Source organism: Protomyctophum bolini, assembly GCF_963924005.1.
Source record: "Protomyctophum bolini genome assembly, chromosome: 22".
Classification (NCBI taxonomy): domain Eukaryota; kingdom Metazoa; phylum Chordata; class Actinopteri; order Myctophiformes; family Myctophidae; genus Protomyctophum; species Protomyctophum bolini.
Window position 1 is genome coordinate 11,812,327 of NC_137883.1, and position 21,119 is coordinate 11,833,445.

General features: G+C 43.3%; 1 protein-coding gene across 1 annotated transcript in view; it reads left to right on the forward strand.

Annotated features, from left to right (window-relative positions):
* LOC308309957 (matrix metalloproteinase-17-like) overlaps positions 1–21,119 on the forward strand; it is a 77,056-nt gene that overhangs the window by 22,950 nt on the left and 32,987 nt on the right. Inside the window, exons 3-4 of the mRNA XM_080755963.1 lie at positions 17,236–17,368; positions 18,321–18,456. Coding sequence (XP_080612089.1) covers positions 17,236–17,368; positions 18,321–18,456 — 269 coding nt within the window. The remainder of the gene's footprint in view (positions 1–17,235; positions 17,369–18,320; positions 18,457–21,119) is intronic.

Here is a 21,119-nt window from a genome sequence, read left to right on the forward strand (position 1 = left end):
CTGAGGCTTGGTGCTCTGAACAAACAAATCATTTCTGAGGCTTTCTGCTCTGAACAAACAAATCAGAACTTGTGAACAGAGGAACCAGCGGAGGACTCCTGACTTAAAGTTTGGGTAAGCAGGATATACTTTTTTTCCAGTGAGCAATGCATTGCCTTTTTGTTTTATAACTTTTTGGACTACTTTATTTAACAAAGAGAGGATCTACAGCGTTCGGAATACTTCGATTACTTGGATTACTTTGGGATACTTTGACTCCTGGACACCTTTAAGTTTCAAGTGCATTGCAGAGTACACAATGTGTAACTTGTTTCAACTATACGATTCAAGCTGCAATCTTAAGTGTGAAAGTTTCATCTTGTAAAACCAGCCTAAAAGATGAGCAGATAAAACTGTCTAATACTGTAGCAGTATCCAAGAATGCAATCTTTTCTCAATGATTTATTGCTTGGAAGGATGCAAGAACCTCTGAAAAAAAAATCATACAGTACATGGCCTAAAATAATAATGCACTCTGAAGGTTTGAGACACAACCCCATTTCTGTGAAACAGGCTTGAAGCGCAGTCAACTGTGTGCCGGGTGGGGAGAGATGAGAAAGGCTGTGTCCAACTTTGATAAAATCGTCCATCCATCCATCCATCCATCTTCAACCGCTTATCCGTAGTCGTGTCGCGGGGGCAACAGTTCCACCAGAGAGCTCCAGACTTCCCTCTCCAGAGCCACCTTAGTAACTTCCTCCTGGGGGATCCCGAGGCGTTCAAAGGCCAGTGAGTTGCCATGTGATTCCTCCAACTGCACCATTGGTCTGCCCCGGGGTCTCCTCCCAGTGGGACGTGTCTCAAGGACCTCCCTAGGGAGACGCCCGAGAGGCATCCTAACCAGATACCCGAACCACCTAAGCTGGCTCAGAAGTGGCGACTCTACTCCGAGTCTCTCTCGCGTGACTGAACGTCTCACCCTATCTCTAAGGGAGCCAGCCACCCGTCGAAGAAAACTCATTTCGTCCGCTTGTATTTGCGACCTTATTCTTTCGGTCATGACCCACATTCATGTGCTCGGTAGACAGAGAGCTTTGCCTTCTGGCTCAGCTCTCTTTTCATCACAACAGTGCAGTGATATATTCGTATTCCATGAATAATGGGAACACAAGCTTTTTTGTTAGAATAACTTAACCCACATGGGGTAAATCGTGCCAAAGGAGCATTTATTTTTCTCTGCTGTCAGGTGCCTTAGCTCTGAGCGGGATTAGCTTAGCTTTGAGAAATAGCTGTTGGGCTAACAACAGGACAACACTCTTAGTCCAGCGGGCCATGTTGTTTAATGCTTCAGTGTTGTTCGCACAAGTGCTCCTGAATACAGTTTGCGTCAATCTATTTTTTTTTGTGTGAAATGTTCCTAGAACTGACAAACAAGTCAAACATACATAAAGCGGGTTTGTGTGATTTTTGGACACGTCCATCTAGAAGTGCCTTAGAAAGTAACACTGGGGCAGAGGAGACCTAGAGAAGAGTGCAGACCCATCACACACCCACACCACACCCATTCAGTAGATGGAAATCTGAAATCTTGTCCCAGATATGACAGCATGCCCCTCCATTTCAATAATTGATCGGCTCAGATGCCCCAAACATAGCCTCTGGTCTCATGGAAACGTACATGTCTTCTCTCTCGTCCACTCAAGGGAACATGAATTCACGTAGTCTCGCTCGTATGAAGTTCTTAGTGGTGAATGTAATGTCTCAGTCAGGGCTTATTAAATGTGAATAATGGAAGCAATGTGTGTGTGATAATATGGTCCCCACCCCTTTGGGGTATGTTCTGTCACAGTACGTTTGCACATACTGTATGTAAAATGTGTCCTCTGTATTTTACCCATCCTTTAGCAGCAGTGGGAAAGTGCCATTACAGTGCCTGGGGAGCAGTTAGGGGTTAAGCGTCTTGCTCAGGGACACTTCGACACAGATCGCTTAAAAGGGGTGTGTGTGTGTGTGTGTGTGTGTCTCTGTCTGTCTGTCTGTCTGTCTGTCATACAATTCAATTTTATTATAGTGCCAAATCACAACAAGTTGTCAGACCCTTTTCCATACAGTATACAGCACAGAGTGGAGACTCAACATTTTCTCCCCTTGAGCAAGCATTTGGCAACAGCGGCAAGGAAAAATGTCCCTTTAATGGGAGGAAACTTAGAGCAGAACCAGGCTCTGTGGCGACTATCTGCCTTTGACTTAGGCAAGGTCCTAGTAAAAAAATAATAATAATAATAATAAAAATAAAGGTAAATGGTCCCATAAATGGAGCACAAAGAAAGCAATTTAGTGCTTCAAAGAAACCAGGATATTACCAGGTAAACGTCGACTTGAAATTGGGTCGTGGTTATTAAATTTTTATTTTGGTGATGTCATTCATACAGGATGATGATTTTATTTGAGGTGAAAAAAATATCTTGTTTCGGGAAATAGTTGTCGCTTATACCTTGTTATAATATTGCGCTTTGTGTGCTTGTACTCATAATACAAACAGCAGTTTACATTTATGACCTCCACTGTAGAAATGGACCTTACCAAAGATATGGTTGGGAATAGTAGTTTGATCATGGATGGAGTAATAAAGAGCTCAGTTGTGGACGTACAGTAGTTACAGATTTGTGCTTAAAACACGAGGAATGAATGGGTCAAATGTGTGCAGGTGGGTTGTGGTTAGCTGTAGCAGGGTAAAATTTTCATTGCGTGAGATACTGAGCACACTGATTGGAAGATATGGCTGGGTATGCTTCACTGATTGGCATGAGGACTCAATGAGAGAGGTTGTAATCAGGGGGTGGTTTTCACTCCTGAACTTCAGTTGTTCCAACTCCATTAAAAGCAGGTCTCTGCCAGGGCAGGTATCTTATCGTGGGCCAGAAATGTTTCGCAGCAATTGGATGCTGCCTTTATGATTCATGATTTTGTTCAAAACGGTCCAATCCTGCAAACTTTGTAAGCCAAACTCAGCCAATCAGGATGGAATATGGAAAATCGCACAGATCCCTCTTCATCTCATAATTATAGACATATTGTGTACCGATTGGCGTGATGTTTGGACACAATCTGTAGGAGTAATATAAAAATGCAAAAATCAGCCTCCTGGTGGCGCTATAACAGGCCAATGGCCCCTCCAGGGGGCCATTGGGCATGCACAGTGCCATGCCAATCAGGCCAACGGTACCAGAGATTAGCTGTACACAGACAGACGGACAGACAGACAGTGGTGATAACTTCCGGCAAAGCCTTTGGCCTGGATGGAGACGATAACGTTGTCTTTAAAGTGAACTCACTCATGCATGAGGTATGAATACAAATCTGGATGAATCGCTGATGTTCTGGATGTCTTGATAATGTGAAATGGTTTGAATGAAACTTCTTGAATTTAAAATGAGAAGATAACTCTTTTAGACCATTGCTGAGTCATATGGACCGATATTCACTCTGATCGGTAATCAGCATTTACCCTATCTGTGATCTGCAATTTATCTGGAGAAACTGACCTTTTACACCATTTTAGTGGTATAAATGTCAATCCGATATAGAGTATAATATAATTTTGCATTTTTGTGACGGGCCTAAACATTCTCCCTTTCCTCCCCACACACAGAAACAGTTTTGACGTTGGTTTTGACATTTTTTGGAAAACAATTATTATATGATAGGTATCGGACCTATCGGTATCGGCCGATCATGAGAAAAACAATCGGTGATCAGTCCCAAAATACCTGATCGGAGCATCCCTACATTTTGTACAACAAACATTTCTCAACATATTTTGATCTCCAAAAACTAAACGATAACCTTCAGCAGACCTACATGCACTCCATGCCGGTAGTGGTGTACAAAAACATATGTAGCTTAGTATACCTCTAATGTATCCCTAAAGCAGGTACACACAAGGATTACTGATCCCACAAGTGCAATTAACTTTTCTGCATTTGACCCAGTATGGTATGCTGCTCTTGTGAGCACACGGCGGAGCAGATGGGGGTTAAGCGGCTTGCCCAAGGGTACTTCGAGATGAAGCCTGGAAGAGCCAAGGATCAAACCGGGGACTTTCTGATTCCCAGGCAGCCGCTTTACCAACTGAGCCCCAGAGCGGCGGGGTGGGTGTGTGTGTGTGTGTGTGTGTGTGTGGGGGGGGGGGGGGGGGGGGGTTTACTCAACCGTGGAATTGGGTAGTGTTTGTGAGATGACTGATGAACCCTCCAGAAATGCGTATTGCATAATGTTGGTTGGTGTTGAATCGTAAACGGTGCATTATTGATCAAACGGTGCTTGTTTTGTTTGCTCTGCCACGAGCCATATGGATATAGAGCACAAAGAGAAAGACAGACAGGAGGATATATCACTTCATAATCTTTGTGCATCATCTACGGTGTGTGTGCTGCACCTGTCTACTGGTCTGGAACTCACTGCTATGTCTCTTTCTCACTCATGGCTGTCAGTTTAAATTGAATCTGACACCAATAGAAAAAAAGGCCTTCATTTCTTAACATCAGATGGGTATATAATAGTATATAGACCTATACATTAATTTGATATGATAGAAATGCATGACACAAAATATCACCTGGCATTGGATTGCATGCAACAATATAAGCCTTTACTGCATGCCACAGTGCTTCGCATTAGGGATATAGTCTGCCTGCCGGTGTGTATTTTCGTGGCAGCAGCATTTTCCACATGGAGAACTCATAATCCAGTTCAGTCAGATAACCCATGAATAGATTGAAAACGTTTTATTTATAAAAATGTAAAGTGTGAATATTATATTTATTTGATCTTGGTGTTCAGGGTCTGCTATATACAGTATTACTCCCTGCTCAGCACACTAGTAGGAAACATGTAAGAGCAGGGGGATATACAACCCCCTCAGGGGGAACGGAACGCTTAACGATGCAGTGCCGGGGTTTTTCCTGTTTTGTATGCATGTGTCTATGGAGTTAACATTACTCTAATAGACCCCCAGGTACTGTATGGTTATAATATTCAAATATGTCTTCCCTGTGTATTCTTGGTTTCTTCCTGAAATCCGAAAGCCTTTGAGTCAAAAGCCCAATCGAAATACACCACTTTAGTGTCATGATAATAACCCTAACTCCTCCCCCATTATCATACCAACAGCTGTGAGCGAGGCTTAATTTCAGGTGGGTGGTGCTAAGGTGAAAACCATGGTGGGTGTGGAGTGGAGTGTGGACACATTATTTAAAACGTCATTTTAATACTTTCTGTATACTTTTTTGAAAAACCTCCTAGTATAATCATAGTAGTAGTACCTGATGATTATGGGGTGGGGGGGGGGGGTCATGGCACTCCATCTTTCATGTAAGGAAGTAGAGGCCGCTGGGGTGGCGGAGGAGCAAACTATAGCACACAAAAAACCTTCAGTGACACTGACCGCCAGAGAAACAACGAGTGATCGAGGTGAGCTTCAATAGACCGCCAAATTGGCCAAATGCTTTACAGGTGTATCCGCATGTCACATACACACACACACACAAACACACACACACACGCACACGCACACACACATAGCAATGCGTGTAGTCGTGTACACCTCAAGAGTATTCGCCTGAAGTGGCTCGCAGGCTACGAATCATTTGTTGTTGTTAAATGAGGAGGCTGCCCGTTGTTGCCGTGAGGGAACTCGGTCTGACAATTGGAACCTTTTTGAAGGATCACTGCTGACCCTTGCTGCTGTGTCCCCTAGCTGGCCAACAACAGAGGGGGGCAATTTGGGCCTTTAGCTATCAGAATGATCTGAAAGAAATGGCTTTTTGACTCAAAAGCTTAGTTTTATCAGGTCTACTATAATCACTTCCTTTATATCAGTAAGAAAAGAAAGCCGCAGCAGCTGCTTCATCATAAACACATCATATATATTTGTAGTACAGTTTTATGATGACAGAGTAGTGGTGGTCTTGGCCTTATGCAGTGGCACTCGTGTGTTCAAATGATGTGTACTTCAAACTACCACACACCAAATGATAAACGTATAGAAATTCTAAATAAAAGATTAATACCATTTATAACAGCCGTACAAAATCAATAAGAACAAATGTAATGGGCTAAACAAAATTATTTGATGAAATTACATTTTAAGCAGAAGCTTATGTCTTTAGACAAATCCATGAAAATATAATTCACAATACACACTATAGAGCGCCGAAGCCCTGACGTCACTCGCTCATCCCCTGGTTCACGGAAGTAATTTCTCTATGTAGAATAACATGGGGTCATCTTAAAATCGTTCCATATTAAAAGCATTGTGGTCCAAAAATAAACAAGCTGTCTCTGCGTTATTGTCAGGGAGGTGTCTCTGTATCGTTTGCGACAGACAGTCACTCATATATGATACAGTCTGTTTCGAGCGAAAATGTGACTAATTCAGTAGCGGTAACAATAGTGTTTTCTCTCAGTCAGTTGATTCTTCATATCCATATGAGTGAAATGGCCCGGGGCGACATGTTTATTGTTCAAACACAGTTCTTATATGAGGCGATCTAAAATCCCCCTATGGGGATTACAATGCAATTAAAAAGTACATGAACCCGTGTATTTGCGCCCTCTACCGATATTGACGTCAGACTTCGGTGCTAGTCTATACTATACAGTAGGTTTGAGCAGAGTGGAGCTGTCCATGGTGCTGAGTATGAGTAGTGCTGGACAGGTGAGCTCTGTCCACCCTCTGAACCACATCAACTTTGAACTGTCCATGTTCTGAACTTGTCTGAAATAGCCGATCTACAAGCTCACAATGCGTCACACCAATCTCCAAGCTCACAATGCCTCTCAATGTGACGCATTTTGGGCTTGTGTAGATCTGCTATTTTCTAAAGATTTGTATACATTTGAAAATATGAAATGGGACATTTTGCATAATGAGTACTTTTACTTTTCGTACTTTACGTAGGTTTTCTTTATGTCAATAGTTATACTGTTGTACTTTTACTCAACTACATTCCGGAATTCCGGACTCTATTGCAGTAACAGAGCACTACTATTGCAGTATTGATACTTTTACTTAAGTAAAACATTTGAGTACTTTTTATACCAAACACTCTTCAGCTCCATCCATGAAAGAATACAGATGCTACTCACTCACTGGGTTTCCTTTCTCCTGCCTCATTTCTCCTGCTTACACATGGTTAAATCCTCTGTCTTAGTTTAAGTCTGACAGTGTACTGTGTACACATGGAACCAAATAAACCTGTGAGGAAGGAGTTAAGCTAACACCGAATATTGCACTGTGCACTCTCAAATGTGGATCCCTGTTGCTGTGTATTAGCACGGGTATCATGGCATATTCAGGTATGCGTGGTCACGTATAACTGCGCACGCACGAGCGCACGCGTGTCGATTTTGGATTATTCATGACCCGCAGGTTAACGTATGCTTCTGTATTTGCATACTGCATACACAGCACCGCTGTATGTTGGATTTACATATTCAACGTACAGTATCACATGCACTAACAAGCCATGCAGAGGGCATCTTGTTCCTTCGGATAGCAAAATGTTTGTGTAACAACCTTTTAAGCAGGCTTAACTTTGAACGCAACATATACGCCCAATTAGCTTTAGAAGTGTGTGTGTGTGTGTGTGTGTGTGTGTGTGTGTGTGTGTGTGTGTGTGTGTGTGTGTGTGTGTGTGTGTGTGTGTGTGTGTGTGTGTGTGTGTGTGTGTGTGTGTGTGTGTGTGTGTGTGTGTGTGTGTGTGTGTGTGTGTGTGTGTGTGTGTGTGTGTGTGTGTGTGTGTGTGTGTGTGTGTGTGTGTGTGTGTGTGTGTGTGTGTGTGTGTGTGTGTGTGTGTGTGACAGACACTTGGCTTTAAGAATAAACATTATGGGCCTAAGGGAGATGTTTGTCTCTCTCCCTCTGCACGTCTGCCTATTTGTCTGTCTGCCTACCTGCCTGCCTACCTGTCTGCCTGCCTGCCTGTGCTTCAATAAGCCAAGCGCGCAAAGCAAGTACCCTACATACAGAGTGCAGATCTAAGCAAACAGACAAAGCAGACATTATTGTTAAATAAATGTTCATTGATATGGTTCAGCCATTGTGTGTGTAGTACATATTTTTTGATATATTATCAGACAAAAAAGCATTGAACAATAATATTATTGGCATTATCTATCGGCCATCTATCGTTCCTGCTCTGTAATTATCGGCATTGGCCTTTGAAAAAACCCAAATGGGTCAAATACCATCATTCATGATTCAATGATGACGTTGTGGTTGCAAGTTGACGTTCACAAGGGCAGACAGAGCAAATCATTGATCAATCATTTTGAGCACTGACAAGAAGTGAGGTAATATGCATCACACACATCACCTCTGACAGTTTGGATATACGTAGACCACGATTTATTCCCGTGTATTACTGCCTGCTGATCCAGCTCCCGGTTTTGTGTTCCATTAAATGCATCTTCATGATGATGATTCAGGAGGAGAGTCTCATATTTATCACCTCGTTAACCCTGAGCTGGTATATGCGGCACCACATCAAACAGCTCTCCCACTATATGGGAGATATAATACAATATGTCACCTTGTTCGCTATTGCACCCAGCTTGCCTCATCTAGCACCCATTTTGACCTGAGATCAGATTCTAAAAATGTCTTCTACATCCTTGGTGGTTCCCGGTTTTGGGTGTTGTCAATTTCTCCCAATTTCCATCTTCCTTGACTGTGGCTCGATTGTTTTTTGTTTTGTTTTTTCATAGTCACTTCTTGACTTCATGACTTGACTTCATGACTCCTGCGGTCCTTGTCGCTGCCAACCTCCCCGGTCGGCCTGGGAGGGCTAACATGTCTTATTTCGTTGTTTTGTTTCTGATGATGAAAGCACCTGTAACACCTTGGGCATGAATACACTACCTGTCCATTACCATGATCCCCTCCATGACGAACAGGCACTCAACCACCCAACCAACCTGTATGAGTCACTAGACGCATCGGTGGTTCTCAAAGTGTTGTCCTTGGAGGGGTTCCAGGGGCTCCCCAGCTAAATTAGTTAATATACTATTACAATCGTTTTAACCACTTCATCCATTTATATGTTGGGTCTGTGGTTGTGGATGATGATTTTACCTCTACACCACCCAGATGTTCTCTCTTGAACTAGCAAAGCTGTGGTTGTCTCTGTTTTTCACCCTATCTCCTCTTTGTCCTACCTACATGTCTTAAAATAAGTCCTTGGCTGAGAGCAAATAATCTTTCAGAAACCAAAAGAAATGCACAGGATTTAAGTCGTACTAGAGGTTCGGCTGTGAACATTCAGCGAAAATAGCAGATCTACAACTCACAATGCGTCAAGTTGTGAGCTATTTTCGGTGAAGAGATTGGATATAGAGGGAAAAAAGGAGGGGTGGAAGTACTGCTCTACAAGGCACTTATACAGTAACTACACCAAGAATCAAACTGATTAATGATTAAAAATGGCTTTAAAGGGTTTCCAAATATGTAATCTGTTCATTAGGTAATTGTTTGTTTTATTTTTCAAAAATGTTCAAAAATAGCAGATGCACAAGAAAGCTCGCATACGGATGCTTATTCCTGGTTTTACTGGGCAATTTTCATTGCCTGATTATGATTACTCTTACTAAGAATGATGGGATTTGGAAGACAATTGCTACAATGCAACTATCTTATGAATTATCCTTGTACATTGAAACTTGCCCTCTTTTAGCTTGTGCTGCTGTTCTTTTGGGCCGAGTGAGTTCATACTGTTGTCCCTGTGGGGTGGAATGTTAGATCAGTGCAGAGACTCTCGCGGTGGTCTGCGGTGCTTCATAGCTTTCTGGAAAAGACAGGGAGTTCACAGGGGTTAAATGTCTCCTGATGACTCATTTCCTGTCAATAAGGCTGGAGATGAAGGACTCTGAGCAGCTGGTCTTCAGGGGGACACAGAGAGGGGCATTGTGGGACAGAGGGGATCATGTGCACGGGGGCACAACACATTCGGCTTCGCAGAGAGGTTGCCGTGGAAATAGCAGGGTGACAGCCGACAGCTGACAACCTTTAATGTCGGCGCTGTGCGTCTTTGTGCGAGTGAGAACATGCGTGCATTTTTGTGCGCACAACGTGCATACATGTACATATGTGCACGTGCCGCGCATGCAAACACCTGGCCGTTTCAATAGTGAGCAGGGGGTTCCTTTGAGGGCAGGAGTGTTACCCATATGGTCGGTGTTGGGGTGATATATATCTTGTATCATCATGGCAGCCTCGTAAACCGAGGATCTGTTCTTCTCAGCCATTCACTTCTTCTCCTTCTGGACTAGCTGTTGCTATTGCAAAAAATAAAATCTATGTAGCTGTTGCTATTGCAAAAAAAAAACCTGTGTTCCAATGCATCCACAAGCTTGTTTTTCATTGGTTAAATATTGATAAAATCCATAGACAGAATTTATGACTTTAGCTTTCAACATTTTTTCAAAAATAGAATATCTATCCACAACCCGTCACTATGAGCCACATTATGAGCTTGTAGATTTCTGTTACTAAAAAATAAATTAAGTTGAAATATGGAGATACAACCGCAACGATACACTGAATCAGAAAGAGGGTCAGTTCCCTCTGAGAAGACCTGTTGTGTGTGTGATGATGTATATGAACTGACTATAATCTGACGCAGAGGGTACGTCCCTCTGCGTCAGATACTTTCTCGAAAATAGCAAAGGAAAAAGAAGAAAACAAATCTTGCTCTCCTAGTAGAGAATTCCACTATTATGAAGTATATCCAGGATGGATGTGCAGCTGTGGAATAAGTGGGAGGGGGTGGGACAGAGAAACTGAATATTGTTTTAGTTTCTTGTAGGACTGCAACTAATGGACTATTTTGAAGTCCTTTTTCCCTGTCAGCTCCAGTCGACAGCACCGTAGGATTACACACGTTAAAGATATTATCAGGGGCTTCTTTTAATTATATTATATTTTAACAAATACAGTATTGTAGGGCTGACACTAAAAATTTGAATATTCAAAGCTTAGTTCGATGGCATTTTTTCTTTTTATTTAAAAAAAATCTGTTTCTTTGCTATTTTATATCAATCTGATCTTGATCTACAAGCCCACAACGCATTGCAGCTTGTAGATCTGCTCCCTTCAAAGCCATGTGCTTGAGCTCCACCATTCATGAATCACTGACTCGTGAATCGGCGTCGAAGCTTTCAATTTGTCTTGTTTTTAGGGCTGGAAGCTTTCACCTTAAAAAAACATCCTGATGTATGCTGGCATTTTAAAACAACACTATCACATCTGTAGTGGTTGGAGATGGTCTTCCCACTCTGCTATTCAGACCCTGGTGTCGGGTATACAACACCTACTGGTTGACGACTTTCAATAAGCAGAAGCAGATGGCCAAGTAGATTGAATTGTAGTTCGGACATCATCGCAATTGCCTCTCTCCATCGGGACAGGACATTAAAAAACGTACAGATCGTAGCTTTAAGCATTATAGAGACAGATAGTGCGTGTGTGTGTTTGTTACAGTCTCTCAGTGGGACAGTGAGAGGCATGCAGCATGCAGTCGAGGCTCAGGCCTGTATGCTGTGCACACCATGCATTGCCAACTGCCTTCGACAGGGAATTCTACACTGAGCTAAACATTCATACCACCAACAACATCCATCCCTGTATATCTGACAATATCCTTTCTGACAAACTAATGGCTTGCTCAGACCAACGATTTGAGCCAAGACAAAACCCCTTCAAGCCCAATTCATACTTTGTTTGCGGTGACGGTGTCGCAAGCAGAAAATAGCGGATATATTCTACAAGCTCGTGTCACAGATGCGATGCATTGGGAGCATGTAGATTTGCTATTTTCGGCATGCGACAAGTCATACAGCGAAGCACAAAGATCACAGCGCTCAGAATTACCCCTGACACTACAGCTATGTCTGTTTAATCATCAACACTTTCCCCGGTTATGTCTCCCCCTTAGCCTGGCGCAGCCACACTTCACCCGCCCCTATTGCATATGCATGTGCCCTTGCCCCGAGGCGGAGCGCAGTGGTATATTAGTATCGCAACGCGAGGCTATCTCCCCCTGCCTCTGACAACATGACCGTTGCATGTCCATCATTACATCATTCTTCTCCAATGTCCACTCTCCCCATACTCATCACATATTGAACTTTGACCTGGAAGTACTGAGGGAATGGTTATAGTCCTGTGGGGTCCTTGGAGATGGGTATTCTTAGCTTGTTTCTCTTGTGCCTACAAACAGCTCACGTTCCATTTGTCCTCTATTTTCACAGCATCCTGTCCTTGTTCTATTAGAAAAGAAGTAAAGGAAATCCTTATTCTTAAAGGAACACTGACTACATTTCAGGTAATTGTTGATGATTATCATAGTCTACAGATAAAAACTATATTTATGATACAGCCCGTATTTGCAGAGAATATATTCTGTGTGTTTCAGCCTTTCTCTGTGCTGCTACAACATTATTAAGAGAGGAGGGAGTTTATAGTAGATAAATCAGCAATCCAACAGTGGTGGTTCCTGTGGGTACATATTAGTGATGCGCAGGCCATCCTGTTACCTGTGGGGCAGGCTGAGCCAAGTCTAGACATTTTCATAACAAAAACCTGACCCACGCATCACCCACTAAAACCCACCGTGTATACTTGGTTTACCGAAGTCCCCCAGGGACTTGGTCCTTGGTCCCTTCGGTTTTTCTCACCACACGAAATCCCTCACAACGTGACACAACGCAATGCAATGCACCACGAATGTTCGTCTACTTCGACCAAATGTCCTTCTGTCATTACATGCCAAAAATAGGGACGCTAGGTTTCATGTGGGTAAAATGCACAGGGACATCCTGTGACTGTTAGTTCAACTCTGCTACTGTGTAGCTAATAATGTTAACGTTTTAATCTTTTATTTTAATGGGAGCAATCAATTAGTAAACAACTCACTGCTCGCAGGTGGTGTTTACATTTGTGTTTCCACTAGAGGTGGAGCAGTTTATTCAAGTACATTTTTGAGGTATTTTTTACTTTACTGGAATAACTCTTATTTTCAGTTATTTTACTTCTACTCTACTACATCTCAGAGGCAAATATTGTACTTTTACTCCACTACAATTATTTGAAAACATTAGTTACTTTATAGAGCTTGCTTTGTTGTGCTTGTTTTGGATATGGTTTATTCATTGACTATTTAGTATTTATACATTTTGGATTGGATATGGTTGACTAGATAGTGGGGCTGAAATGGAAAACGGGAATTATTCGGAATTGACTGTTGCATTGACTAACTGAAAATTATTGAGGTGTCGATTGAGGTTGAATTATGTATTTGAAGGTGCACGAATTCAGAGCAGAAAGGACATTGGAGATGAAGTAACGACCTTGGGATATGATATGCATGACACAATTGAGGTGGCCGAGTAACAAGATGAGGTGCTGTTTGGTGAATTGAGGTGGCAGAGTAACAAGGGGAGGTGCTGTTTGGTGAATTGAGGTGGCCGAGGAAAGGCCTATTCATAGTCTGGATCTTCGGTGGTGAGGTGACCACCGCTCCGGTGGTGAGCTGACCACCGGAGCTGAAATAACGTTGAGCGGTGGTGAGTAAAAACAGAGAGAAGGGCTGGAGCGGTGGCGGTGGTTTGCTCTTCACCGCGTCTCGTGACGTCATCTTGTAGTTCGATGGTCACCCCACCACCGAAAATCCAGACTATGTATGAGCCTTAACAAGAAGAGGTGCTGTTTGGTGAATTGAGGTGGCCGAGTAACAAGAGGAGGTGCTGTTTGGTGAATTGCGAGACGTTCAGATAATTGTCGGATTGTGATGCGATTGAGTTTTTTGGAGGTTATGGAGGAAGTATAGTAACAGTAAGAGTCACGATTACAAATTTTAAGTTGACTATTATTTGTCACAAGGTCACAAGTGATTTAATTGGTTCAATTCAATGGTTGCTTGCAACCACATGAGTGTACATGCGTCTCGTTGCATGGTGACCCATTGGTGTGGTTTGGGCTTTAAAGTTATGACAAGTTTAATGACATTTTATGTCATGATATGCAGCCTTTTTCATGCATACCTGAAAGAGTTGAAGTAATACAAATAATTCAGATGTAATTCACACACTGGAGTCTGTTTCATTTCTATCCAAAAGTCAGTGGAAGGCATTGTGGTCTTGTGTGATGACTGCTGGGCCTTGAGGCTCTCCCAGATCCACAGAACTCCCATCTCAGCAATACACTGCCTAGAATTCCAGAGGTAACTTCTGACCCTACTTTGTCCGATCAGCAACACCAGAATGAACTGCTGATATTGCTGTTGTTGTCAGACCTCTGAATCAGCCGGTTTGATGACATTATTGCATAATATTCTATACTTACACATAGCGGACACTTTATGTCCACTTTTCCCCCCTGTTACTCTGTGCGTGCGTGCGTGAAATATAGTGAATCGTAATAAAGTTTTTTGCACAGATAATGTGTACCAGTTTTTTATTCAAGAAACACTTAAGAAAACAAATTTCAACATTATGGCCTAAAGCGTAATGCATGCTACTGTAGGTCAGTGCCAATGTCAACTTTATTCAAAACCAGTTTCAAAATGAATCGAAAACCTGCTTCAGGACAAATTGAGCAGCATAAATATGGTGTATTTAAGAACTTTTGTGCTTGGCCTCATAGATTTTAGGCTCCTTTCCATGATAGTTCTGAGGTCAAACGAGGCCCACGTCTTTGAGCCAGGCTCATGTGAACTGTTAACATTTGTGTTTCCACTAGAGGTGGAGCAGTTCATTCAAGTACATGAATAAACTTGTGTGGGTTTTGGACAAAATCCAGGAAAAAAAAGATTTGATAGTATCACTACCGCTATGATTCAAGAGTTATTGGTCCAAATGTGTATTGGGCTGTTGTAGTGCCACCTTGAGACCGATGGTCATATGGAGGTTCATCCTTGTCCTACTGTGATGCTGCGTGTAAAGTTGTCACAGCAATCGGGCCCCTCCTGCAAGGTTCGGATGGAAATCGTAGCCAGACAGTGTGTCAGTGTGTCAGACAGACATACAGAATGACAGACAGACGCACACACAGATGAACGGACAGGGGCAGGACAATTATCACTGACACCAGAAGTGCCACATCTGGATTTTCTTTTTTCCATTTGTTTATTTACAACACCCATACAAACCTTTCTCACGGCTCACTTTAAAGCCATCCCACAAACTTTCGATATGGCATTTCAATTTAACTTCAATGTAACTTCCTACAGATTGCCTGTGATCCATCCCCAGTGTCGCATTTGGAAAGGCTTTTCTCAGGAGATTGATTTGTCCCCTCATTCATTTAGTTGATTCCAATTCCTTTTTGACCCTTTTTTTTTTTTTTCCCGTCAAGCCCCAAGCAGGGTCATCAGTGCTACGGGTGGACAAGGCCATATCAGTGAATGGAGTTCTTTGTGAGAGCAAAGGTTATTTAGCTAATGGAATGTCCCATTGTTGTTCATAGAGGAGGAGATCCTTCCCATCGATCTGAGTCACTCAGCTCTCAGTGACGATCAGAAACCCATTTAAAACCAATCACGACTGAACGGCCATTTGATCTAGGAGGATGGGCCGGTAAGGAGGAAGAGGGGGACAACAAAGCTAGAGAGAGAGAGGGCATCCGGACAGAAATAGAAGAGATGCAGCAGTTTGATAAGGGAAGAGCGGGAAAATGAACAAATGGAGCGGCGAGAGCGAGGGGAACGGTCTGAGGGAGTGAGGGAGAGAAGAAAGAGAAAGCGGAAATAATGGAATCAACGCGTGGCTCCAATGACAATGTGGACCTCATCCCGACCTCACGTGACCAGCCTGTGATGTCATGTCAGTCATCTGTTATGATAGTTGACTATGACAAATCCATTATGATTCCAAATTTGGGCAAGATTTCGGGTTTTATAGACATAATAGACTGACAGGAAATAGGAAGAGAGATGGGGAGTGAGTGACATGCAGCAAAGGTTGTCAGGTTGGGGATTGGAACCGCGACACACTGTCAGGTTGTGGCCTACTGGCAGTGTGCACGAGATATTTGACACTGATCGGTCCAGTGGTTTGTGAGATTAGCGCCGTACACACATATCCTCCAGACAGCTTTAGACTCCCGCTGCAGAGCAGGGAAATATACTGGAGCAGACACACACACAAAGATGGGTGACAAATTAAATGAAAAAATAAAAAAATAAAGTGTCCTGCCTTTGGTTGCTTTGTAGGCCAGCATGTGCGAGCAGTAACTGGGAGCCAATAGGGCGAGCGGAGAAGGAGTGAGACATTCCTAAATCTCCTATACTGTAGATGTTTAATTGAGATGAGATCTGGTGACTCTCGACTCTGGAGGTCATAGCATTGTGATTCACATCATTGTCATATTCAACAAAGCATCCATTGACAGCATCATTGTGCCCTGTGGATGGGCATTGCTCAATATGTCCACTAGAGGGCAGTTCAGAGTCAAACGTTTTCTGAGAGAAATTGCCCAATATGTCCACTAGACTAGTGGATATATTGGGCAATGGGCAATTTTTCTCAGAAAACTTTTGACCCTGAACTGCCCTCTCTCTAGTGACTAGAGGGCAGTTCACAGTCAAACGTTTTCTGAGAAATACATGGCGGGCGACAGTTGATGATGTCGCAATAATGTAGCCTACCTAAGAAAGAGCTGTTCTGTAATACATGTTTGTCCCCGTGTCCAGGCAAAGTGACCCAAGCTTCAATAGGTTAGTCATTCAAGATCACTTACTGTACAGCAGGGTTTCCCAAACCTTTCCATGCCTAGGCTATGACCGCCAAATATCCAGAGTGTGTCCCTCCCAACTCCCGAACTAATAGTTTAAATAGCTGATCCACAAGCTCACGTACAACACATCACATTGCAACATTTTTGCTCTTTTTAATTGGAAAATTTGTATCAAATTTATAGTGTGTGTGTGTGTGTGTGTGTGTGTGTGTGTGTGTGTGTGTGTGCGCACGCGTGCACATGTGCATGATTGTATTATGTTTTGTGCTTATTTGTTCATTTGTTTCCCCCTCATTTCCAATTGCACCCACTTGGCGGCCCCCACTTTGAATACCACAGAACAGGATCCACAAAGACTCAGCACATCAGCAGGTGTCATTCCTCCGGGAGGCTTGGAATACCTTGAAATGAATGTTGGGAATGACAGTTTTAACACTCGCCTGTGTCAACTGTGTCTCTTCCAGGATTGGCTGAGCAAGTTTGGTTACCTCCCCCCGTCTGACCCAGTGAATGGCCAGCTTCAGACCAAGGAGGCTCTGTCCACGGCCATCAAAGCCATGCAGAGGTTTGGAGGCCTGCAGGAGACTGGCATCTTGGGTATGTCACTGTGTGTGTGTGCGTGTGTGTGTGTGTGTGTGTGTGTGTGTGTGTGTGTGTGTGTGGGGGGGGCATGGGCATGCAGGCAGGAGTATAGTCTCGCATAGCCAGACACTCAGACATCTCCGGCTACTGATGTGTCTGGTGACCGACGATGACACTAGCCTGAATGTCAGACTCTGAACAGTGCGCTCAGTGGAGTGGGCGGGGTCCGTGGGCTGGAAACCAGGCTAACTAATTCAGGCTCTGTTCCATTTAGTGTACAGTGGTTCTCAAAGTTTTTAATTTCAAGGACCCCCATAACTCTGATAGTGTACAAATGGAACCAAATGGACCCTTAGGGTACACCCATATGGGGCCATTTGTAACCCACTCAAGGACACTTTGAGACCCCAGTGGTGTAGCAGAGTGTTTCCAGTGAGCCAACATGCACAATAGCAGCACCTGACTCTGTTTAACCAGAATGGAACAGAGCCTTCATTAGTATCATCAATAACACCTGTGAAGGAAGTAGGGAAGGGGCCCGGAAGTATAAGAAATTAGGAAGTTATATTCTGTGTGCAAACCTACGTCCACTGCCTTGAAAATAATATCAGAATTCCAATAATGAAGGACCACCCTGAAGCCTTCACATTGGTTCTGCAATGCAGTTGTTAGTATTAGTATTAGTATTGTTTAGCCAGTGTAGTCCATGTGTTGAATTTAGAAGTCAGTGACCAGATGAGATCAGTAGGCAGAGGTCTCTGCTTGTCTATAACTACACAAGACTGACTAATGCCGTGGTACAGCACTACAACTGGATGTATGTACTGTATGATTTGTACATTCCTGCTCAACATATTCTGTATTTGTGAGTTAACTGACTTGAATAATTTCCATCTGTTTGTTTGTTTATATCGTGCAGAGAGCGTGGCTGAAAGTGATACATCTGTTAATTTCCGTTCCGTTCCAGACCAAGCTACGCTGGGTCTAATGAAGACGCCCAGGTGTTCCCTGCCCGATGTGTCCGAGCCTGAGGCCATGAGAGGCCGCAGACGGCGAAGTCTGACTCCTCAGAACAAATGGAGTAAGAGGCACCTGTCCTGGAGGTAAGAATGCAATTGAAAGGTCCCGGGCATCCGTTCGATATTTCATTGGTAACAGCAAGGTCCTTCTTAGTTCAACTCTTTGCTGAACAGCACCCTGACCAACCTGTAGGAGTGGCTAATGCATGGAGAATTCAAACCGCTAGTCTCTGTGGTTGTGGGCAGACATTTTACCCCTGCCGCTTTCGGGATCCTCGGTTACCTTTTCTGTATTTGGGACGTCAGTATCCTAGGGTCCCTTGATTGATTGATTGATTGATTGATTGATGTATTAACAGTTTGCAGAATTACAGTACATTTCAATCACAACTCAAAACAAAAACTGTTAACTGTGAGTGGACGACACCATAAAGGCTATTACACTTGTTTACAATAGGGCCCACCATTTTCAATTAATCAAAACATTTAGAGACGCACAAATATACACAACTATATAGTCAAAACAGGAAATCACCATAGGAGGTAAAAAGGGAAAAGAAACAGTGAGGGGGAATAGGGGTGGGGGGGGATTCAGATTTTACGGGGGCCAGTTTCGAATTGCAGCCGTCCGTACAGTAGGTGCCCTTTGGGAGCAGTTTTGAAGGAATCAAGGGATTTGCATGTCTTAATGACTGTTGGTAGGGCGTTCCACATTTTGGTGGCATAGGAGCGAAAATAATTTAGTCCCTTGTTTATGCCAAATCTGGGTTGCACATGGTTTGTTGAACTCCCTCTGGTGTTGTGGGTGTGGACTTCGTTGACATTAAGGAAGTATTTAGACAGGTACATGGGTATCTTGGTGGTGTAGTGAATCTTGTGGACCAGACCCTGCATTGCAAGGTGCTGTACTCTGTCGTTGACCCTAAGCCATTCCAGCATGTCAAAGTGGGCAGGGGTGAGGTGGGTTCGGGGAGTGAGGCCAAGTAGTAGCCTGACCAATTTGTTTTGGGAAGTCTGGAGCCTTGTTTTAAGGACCTTAGAGGTGCTGTGGTACCTACCAGGAGGTGCAAGCATAGTCAAAGGAACCTTGTACGAGGGCTCCTGTTAGGGTCTTCAAGGTGTTTTTGTTGACCAGTGAGGAGATCCTGTATAGGAAATAGGAATCTTGTTCTTTGTTTGACCTTTTTGATTACGTTGGTGGCCATTATATCACCGGATAGATTTGCCTCCAGGATGGAACCTAGGTAGGTAATTTCATCTTTTCGTGTGATAATATTGTCACCCACTCTAACCAAGAAGCCATCTGCCTTGCTGAGATTACTATTTGATCCAAATAGAATGTCTATCCACTCTCCATGGGACGCACGGCTACCTCTGTCTGCTCACGGACAAATATAACGTCGCTTGAGTGTGGATGAGATGTTGATGCTTGATGGTTTTGAACGTATACAAGAATATTGGCTAAATTAGCATGTATAGAGTATTTCCCCTGCACTCAACATTGTGGTAAGAAATTAGTCAGAAATCAAGCGCATGCATTATTCCTGAAGGGGAAATGATTCGCCAGCTGGTCTTTAATGTGTCCATATCAACCCAGCAGCGTGGAACATCTGTCACAGAGAGGTAAGCCCCAGGATAGGGTTAGAGATGCTTACAGATGCTGGTCTCCATGCTGATTTACACACATTATGGGCCTGAACCGGCTACTTCACAGCAGACAGGAGAGTGAGGAGGAGTGGGAGCTGCTGGTGGAGGACACTATTGTATTGGGCCAATGTGAATGTGTGTCCATGTGTGTCAGTGTTTGTTACGTTTACATATGTGGACGAGAAAGGGGAATCATCAAGATAATAGCTTTACCATGCACACAGGTGGTTTTACATAGACCATAATGCCTAGTAACTTAGCATAATAATGCATAATAAAACATAAGACTAACATGAGCGTTAGTAACTCTGGTCTCGTGTCTGAAGACTGATTAGTTGGACTTGGGAGTGTGATTGTTGCCGTTGGTGAATGCAACGCATGGCGGTTTTTTGCATATTTGCATATGTAACATTGTCTTTGTGTAAGTAATCAACTGGGGAAGTTTCATGGTGATAACAATTTAATATGTATTTTAATGGTATGGTTTTGCGCACTCAATTTACAATTAACGTTCCAATTTTGGAGCTGGCTCATGGACTAAGAACCAAAAAGAACTGAACCGGTTCCCAGCCGGTGGAAAAGGGGCCTGTGAGTATTGGCAGTGGCACCTGTAGTTATTATATAAATAAATACAAGTTTTGGGCCATCTTCTCTTTCTCCATTCCACATGCACTTCGACTGCGTTATTGAACTTGAACCTGTTGTAACAGGCTAGCCTATCATTGTCTTTTGGTGATCTGTGCCGAGTATCAATGCTTCAAAAAGGATTTGTCGTGTGCATTTGTTACGAACAATGGGTGCGTTTGATGACACGTGTCAGTGTGTAATGGCTTTAAGAGCCCTATCTTGCATCCCGCACAAATTGGTGGAGGGCAGCGCAATTGTCACTGCTGGTTTACAACTGATGCAGTTGTCGTTTTCACACCCAGCACTCCCGTTGTGCAAGTGTATTGATGTGAACCTATCTGTGCGCTGCCTATGGGTGTGTGGTGGTCTTAAAAAGAGGTGTGGGTATAGGCACAATTGTAGTGCATTGCTATCCTCGGTGGAGTGAGAAAAATCAGAAGTCGATTGCACCTTAAACAAGTTCTAACTGGTCT